General features: G+C 37.0%; 1 protein-coding gene and 1 pseudogene across 1 annotated transcript; one reads left to right on the forward strand and one right to left on the reverse strand.

Annotated features, from left to right (window-relative positions):
* On the forward strand, positions 269-718 carry LOC107615208 (uncharacterized protein At5g39865-like). Its single transcript, XM_016317307.1, has 2 exons — positions 269-579; positions 664-718. Exons 1-2 carry the CDS (start codon positions 269-271, stop codon positions 716-718), a joined length of 366 nt encoding a protein of 121 aa, XP_016172793.1.
* LOC107615207 lies at positions 848-1,897 on the reverse strand (annotated as a pseudogene).

The following is a 7,938-nucleotide window of genomic DNA, read 5'->3' on the forward strand; positions in this document are numbered from 1 at the left end:
GCAATCCACTAATAATACAAAATATTCAAAACAGAACAAAACATTTAGCTGTGATGACTTTAAATTTGTGATGACTTTATCATTGGATATTATATTTTTAGAGATAATTCGAAAAGCTAAATTAAATTAGTCAAAAGTAAAAAGAAATTGAGCATCATAATTCAGAAGTGATGACTTTAAATCTGTGAGACTTTATAATCTATTAAATAACCTGAAATTGGACATGAAAGAAGAAGAAAGAGGAAAGCATTGGATCATTCTGTACACGATGAGCATGAGAGGGATAAGGAAAACATTTCAAGACTGCAACAGAATCATGTTCCTTCTGAGAAGCCTCCGAGTGAAGTTTGATGAGAGGGATGTGTCCCTTCACATGGACTACAGGGATGAGTTGTGGAACCTATTTGGCGGCAAAGTCACCATCCCTCCCAAGCTCTTCATCAAAGGAACCTGCATTGGTGGCGCTGACGAGGTTCTTGCCTTGCATGAGCTCGGCTGCCTTAGGAACCTTCTAGAAGGCGCTCCCACTATCACTACCGATCATGATCACTGCCCTTGTCTTGGTTACAACAATTTCAGGTTCTCTATTTGCTCTTTGTGCAGTTGAAGCCGCAAACTCAGCACTATTCACGCTCATGAGGATGATCACTTCTTCTTCGTTAGGTGTCCAGAGTGCAACGAGAATGGTCTTGTCAAATGCACCATTTTCACCTCCTAATAGATTTTTAATTATTAGTATCTGACTCAAAAATAAGTAGTACTAGTTCTGCATCATGTTGCTTAATTAATTAGCTTAATTTGTATGCCTTTCATGTTTGGTCTTTTTCAATCTCATGTATCATCATAATAATGATGTGCTAAAATAACATTCAACTACAAAAATATATTGATGGAGAAGTACAAAGAATCATGATGCAGTAGCAACCAAGAAAGAGTGAGTACCATTCACGGTAACATTTCAGGCACATAGCATGGATGCAGTTAGGCAACACAATCTTACTATTCACTTCCATGCATATTCCACATTCTTCTTCTCTTTCAATGTCTATATCAGAATATTGTTGATGATCCTCATCGTCTCTTTTTCAATACCTCTCCATACAAACAGCCTTCTGTTTCTTATCCTCTGAATCTGTAATTCCTTTCTGAAGTTGTAACAAAGATGGATAAATTACCGCTGATCAATGCAAAAACTCAACAAATCAGCCAAATTAACTGACAGAAAGATGCAAAACAACTTATCATACAACAAAATAGAGGAACAAATACCATAGAATTCTCTAATGCTAGCTTTCCTTTCATGAGTAGACATGGTAGTTGTTCCATCCACATATACCTGCACCATGAGAAACATTTTTCAGCCTATCCCGATTTCTCAGCTCAATATGAAAAATCCCAATAACTAATCAATGTGTGTACCTTGTAAATTAGGATTCTTAACAAGCCAAGTACTCCAGAGAATCCGATGACGAAGGAACTGCCATCTCATCCATGCTTCCTTCTCGTCTCAACTGCTCCCCTGAGCACATGCACTGCATCATGTTCTTCAAACTCCTCATCTTCTTCCTCCTCCCCTGCCTATTTCCATTTCCCATGCTTTCTCAACTCACCCAATAACTTCCCACAAGCCACAACCGTTGAACCACTGTCACATATCAAATTCAAATGAAATCACAAAATCATCACCGAAAACAACAAAAAACTGTTTCCATTTCCTATTCAATTAAACATTTAAGTACCAATATTTGAAAGATATAAATCAACATGATACTTATTACCTCTCAAGATCATATCCTCCAACACCTAGACCAAAGTCCACATCCACAAATACACTTCCTTTAACCGAGTTGCCAACAAGATTTTTTATTATTTGTCTGAATCTCCCAGGATCTCCCATAACAATGTTTGGAACTTTATCAGAAACAAACACTGCCAACTATAATTCCTAAAACAATTTAAAAGTCAAAATTGGAAGAATAGCAACCATGTGGAAAATGAAATAAGATCATTAGTTAAAGAAAAGGAATTAGAATTATCAAATTCTGAAGCTTGCATGAATCAAAACAACCTTAGAATAATATGAAATAACAGAATATCATGTGAGAGATGACCTGAAAGAACTTGGAGAAGCGCAAGGGAGATGGCTGAGGAGGTTGCTTTGCTGTTCCATTAGAAGCATTGGCTGCCATTGTCAAAATCTCTGAAGTTCAAATCCTGAACCAATTTCCAAACGGTCAACACTTACTATGAGCCTTTGCACACATTAATTAGTTGAAAACATCAAAACTTCATGAACCAAATTAAATTGAAACCAAGCAAATGGACCAGGAAAAAGTGACGGACACTTAAGTAACAATCATTGGAAGAGAGAAAGAGAGAGGAAAAGAGAGAATGGACCTGACTTAAGCAGAGAAAAAGAGAGATCAATCCACAACCCCAAATCACAAGCATGGCACAAAAATTTATGATCAGAACACCATTTTATAGTAACAAGAGCATATCTAGAAATTGAGCTTTCTCCTACAACCAAACACTAAACCACAAACTAGTGTAATCACATTGTAAAAATAATGTGTCAAACTAATTGAGTTGAAGTAATGTGATGAATTGATTATGCTAACTAGGTTTTAGTAATATTGATGCGATTGTTATTAACAAACGCAAATTTAGAATTTTATTATGAAAATATTAGATACAAAAATTGCAAAAATAAATCTAATAATCAGAGACACGGAGAGGAATGTACAAGAAGTTACGACGGCGACAGAATCTGGCGACGGGCTCACAGCAACGGGGACCGACAAAGACGTTGCAACGACAAGTCTGTGGAAGAAGAAAAACTTACATGCAGATTCACAAATAACAATGTGAGAGAGAGAGAGAGAGAGAGAGAGAGAGAGAGAGAGAGAGAGAGCGCGCGAGAGAGAGCGAGAGAGAGGAACTTATGAGGATGGCACGGTGGCGGAGGCGAAGAAGAAGAAGAAGAGCTTTGCTCTTCGGCGGAGGACGGCGGGTTTTCTCAGGCATCGAAGAAGAAGAAGATCTGCTGATCTGCTCTCTGCCTCTCTCCGGTGACTCCGTCTCTTGTCTCTACTCTCAGGCGTTGGAGAGGAAGAAACAGCCTCACTATGAACTCTCATTCTCTGAAAGTTTGGGAAATTGACTGAAATGAGCGAGGCGGGTAGTAAACGCGGGCATAGTATTTTGTTGATAAAAATCGACGGTAAAATTGTCGATTTTAGTTAAAATAAAAATCAACATCTTGACCGTCTATTTTATATAATGGGTTAATATCTGGAAAATTGGTTGAAATGAGGGAGGTGGGTAGTAAATGCGGGTATAATATTTTGGTGATAAAAATCGACGGTAACTTTGTCAATTTTAGTTAAAACAAAATCGACGGTAACTCTGTCGATTTTAGTTAAAACAAAAATTGTTAATAATGTTGTCGATTTTAGTTAAAAAAAATCGACACTTTAACTGTCTATTTTATATTTGGGGAATTGACTGCAACAGAGGAGTCGGAAAGCAAACGTGGGAGTAACATTTTGTTGATAAAAATCGACGGTAATTTTTGTCGATTTTAATTAAAATAAAAATCGACACCTTAACCGTCTATTTTATATAATAAATCTACACCACTTATCCAATTTTAAGAGAAGAGCTCTATCATTTAAATTTATCGACGACGAAAATCGTCGATATTATAATTATTAAAATAGACAACCAGTCCGTCGATTTAAAGAAAAAAAATTATCTCCCACTATCTCGTCGGCCATGTGACGATAATGGTAAAGGTTACTAAAATAATAGACGACATTGTCGTCGATTTTATTATTTTATTTTTAATAATTTTTCATTTTATCGACGACAAGCCGTCGACAAATATCGACGAAAATCTTGCCGTCGATTTTTGGCGTTGATAATTACACTATTTCTTGTAGTGACATGAACTAATACGTAGATTATAATTTAACTATGATTATGACTATGCTTGCAAATTAATAACAGGCTGTTATATTGTGGATTTTATTTGAAAGATATGATATGATTGATGGATATGAGTAATAATTCCCACTTTTTGACTATGACATTTAATTTCTTTCCGTCCGTTAGATTAGTTTATACTTACTATTAAAAAACAGTAATAAGCTTATAACTAATCTTTGTCTAATTCTTATTGTTAATTAGACTTCATACCTCTCTCGTATTTAAAAGGTATTTTAGACTATAAATTATACTCATTAGACTAGGTCAAAAGGTTAATAGTGCTTAATAGTCTTATAAAAACTGCACATGTAGAATACGTATGATTTAGTTATTGTCTTTGCTAGTTTTCTTTAATGATTGTGCTCTTACACAGTACACTTTAGCATTTCTCACACTGTTTTTATGTTCTTGAATATATTTCTCTATTGATCAGATCTTGAATCTTTTACATTTTTGGCCACCCATGTTCTCATTATTACAAGGCCTCTTAACTTTTCCCTATCTGATCTTTCTATTTTAGCATTGTTGTTCCACTGACTGATTGTGATGAACTGAAAAAGAGATCTTGTTAGTTGTTAGCTTTGATCAACTGATAATTAGCATTTTTTATTGAACCAAATAATTTATTGTCATCAACCGAATATTATGGGAAGAATAATTGAACATCGGAACAGAAACAACTGATGTACACTTATATTAGATAGTTCTGATTGATAAGCTTTTATTTAATTCTCTAATTATCTATGACATAAGATATGTTAATGTTCAATAATTGGTTTCATGGTTTGATTAATCATTTAATAATCAGTTTTGCTTTTTGTAAATCTACTTTTAAGTTTTGCGTATCATTTTTGCATTGGATTTATGCATGTCACATCTTATTGCTTTGAATTTGAATCATGAAGGTTCCTTGTTTAGATGAGTTTAAGGCTTATGTGCCTCCTTTTGCTACGCCCTCTGCAGATCCAACAATCAAGGTTGTCAAACTCGCGAGTCTAGGTAAACTCGTAGAGCTGACCTAGACTCGACTCGTAGACTCGTACGAGTTTATCTGTTATACATTTTTTATAAAAAAATATATATATCATGTATAATATATATATTTACTCAGATATAGACATTCAAACTTAACAATTTCAACATCAAAACACATAATAAATTAACATAATATTACAATTACAAGTTACAACAAGTACTCTAAATCACACATTTAAATCCTTCACAAGTATGTATCTAGTTCAACATATAACACACAATCACACAATCAAAGCTTCATAAGAGTTAAGATACAACCAAAAAACAAAAGAAAACAAAAAAATAAAATCTAAAACTCAAATCTCCAATATCTTCATCTTACATGACATCAACATCATCATCTTCACCATCTTCATCAGATTCATCGTTTCTTTCAAGCTTAGGTTCAACACGGCCAACAAAATCAACATCATCATTCACATGTTGGTCTAGGAATACTAGGAAGTGAAGACCCTGTCCCTGCAACATTCTCAGACATTTTATATTTTTATCCCTAAAAATCAACAACCCAAATAATAAATTCAGATTCAAATTATCCACTATTCCACTAACTAAATTCAGATTTCAGATTCAGATTCAGTTGATAAATAACATTCAGATTTCAGCCTTCAATTGCCAATTGATCCACTAACTAAATAACTAACAGTTTAACATTAACGTCTAACAACTAACAAGTCCACTAATCCAGAACCAATCAACCTAGTATTATCTATTGATATCACATATCAGTAGTTTAGAAAAAAAAAATTAATTAAACCAGACAACCAGTAAAGTAGTAAACCACACATTTTAGTTTTTTTTATACATTACTAACTTATTAAAGCATGAAGCAACATCAGTTTAATTTTTTTCCCATCATATCAAATCTCATTAACCAATTCTGTGTATGATTTAAACTAAACTAAAATCAGAAGTTTAATATCAGAAGTTCAGAACTAAAATTGCAGATTTCATACCAAATTAACAAAATTGTTAATATTTAAATTTGTTTAAAGAAATTACCTTGGAGAATAGGGGCAGAATGAAGCAGATCGGTAGTGCAGAATAGGGGCGACGAACAGGGGAGACGAACCGCGAACGCAGTGAAGCTGAAGGGGGATGAACACCATGCCGAAGCAGAAGGGGGATGAACAAAGTGGAAGTAGATCGCAGACCAGGGGCGACGGCCGACGAACGCAGAACAGGGGCGATGAACAGCGTGCCGTGAATCGTCGAGTTCTCCGACGTGGCTGGTGGGCTAGTGTCGGCGATGTAGCACGAGGAACCTTCACCAGCTCAGCCTTCAGCTTAACCAGAAAGTGAGGACATGAACGATGGGGGTGGTGGGCTGGTGGGCGGTGTCGGCGATCTACCACAACTGACGACTCCACCAGGAAAACTGGTTAGGCGAGGCAACAGGCGAAGGATCCGTCCGGCCTCTGGCATGGTGGTGCAGACAATGGTGGATGGTGGTGGTGGCGATTCGGCGAATGTTGGAGAAGAGAGTGACTGAGTGAGGGCTTGGAGTAGTTTGCGCCGTTTCAAATTAGGGTTACTGGGTTAGTGATGGGTAGCTGTAGTTGCTGGTTTTTTTTTCCCTTAAAACGACGCCGTTTTGGCGAAAATGAGAACCGAATTCAAACTCGCTGACTCGCTCTCAAACTCGCGAGTTTAAGCGATTTTGTCCGAGTCTAGCCGAGTCTACCCGAGTCTACCCAAAAACGAGTTTGTATCCGAGTTAACTCGATTCCACTACCTAAACTCGTAAACTCGTACGAGTTTACGAGTTAACTTGCGAGTTTGACAACCATGCCAACAACAAATCCCACATTGGGTGATTCCTCTAATGTCCCCCAGCAGGATGCCTCTCCACCACTGCTTATCATCCGTCTAAGGATTTGGCCTGATGGCATGCAGTCGTGAGTACATACAATTTTTTAATCTTAAGTTTGTTATTCTTAAGTTTATGTATTTCTATGTGTTTGTTAATGTTAGGTTTTTTTCTCTGATAGGTTTGCACCAAACCTCAATGCTTGTGTACAGGAGATCACTGAGGTCATTACGTCAATGTACGACCACCCGTGGCCAAGCTACACGAAGATCCTGGCTGATACCAAAGCGATGGTTTCAGAAGTGGACGGTAAGAACCCAATAATGTTGAATTAATTAACTATATTTGAACTGTATTTTATTTCGACTAACTAATATTGTTGAATCACTTTGTACAGTTGAAATTCATATGGGATGCAGAACATAATCTCATGATCAGGAAGATCTTCGATCACCGGGCAGCTAAACGACTTCAACAGATGATGAGCGACGTTCGTCAGGGACGCGACCACCTAACGAGCTGGGTTCGTCCATCCATCAAGAAGGAACTAGAGGCCCACTTTAGAAATGATGAGGGGTTCAAGCATCGCCGTCTGACGAACGTCGCTCACAGGGCTTCTCCCAGGTCATCGAAGTATACGGGTGGGTCGACGACTTTCTTGAAGACGAAGAGCAGACTGGTAAGAATTTTGTCATTGTTTGATTTTTTAATAGTCATTTGAATTAGTTGTTTAATTTGTTTATTTATTTTATTGGTTAATATATTTTGTGGTCAAAGTCGTTGGATCGTGAGGCAACCTGGCGAAGACCTTCAAGTATACCCATACCTTGAAGGCCAACAAGGAGAGATATGCTGACGAGCAGTCTGTGACCCATTATGTGTGTTTAAATTAATTATAACTTTCAAATTTATTTGGTTGAAAGTCAATTATTTAACTGTTATCCTAATCACAATGTGTATGACACAGGAGGATTACATGAAGAGGTTGGAGACCACGACTCAGCAATCTCAGCCACTTAGTGGAAACGACGAAGCCGGCTCCGAGACCTCAGTGGTAGATCCTGATAGGATTTGGCGCGAGACCACCTTTGAACCCCACAAGA

This window comes from Arachis ipaensis, chromosome B09 (genome assembly GCF_000816755.2).
Source record: "Arachis ipaensis cultivar K30076 chromosome B09, Araip1.1, whole genome shotgun sequence".
NCBI lineage: Eukaryota > Viridiplantae > Streptophyta > Magnoliopsida > Fabales > Fabaceae > Arachis > Arachis ipaensis.

Coding starts and splice junctions, on each gene's coding strand:
- LOC107615208 (XM_016317307.1), top strand. CDS start 269: ATGAGCATGAGAGGGATAAGGAAAACATTTCAAGACTGCAACAGAATC. Junction 580..663: donor CTTGGTTACAACAATTTCAG/GTTCTCTATTTG, acceptor CTTCTTCGTTAG/GTGTCCAGAGTGCAACGAGA.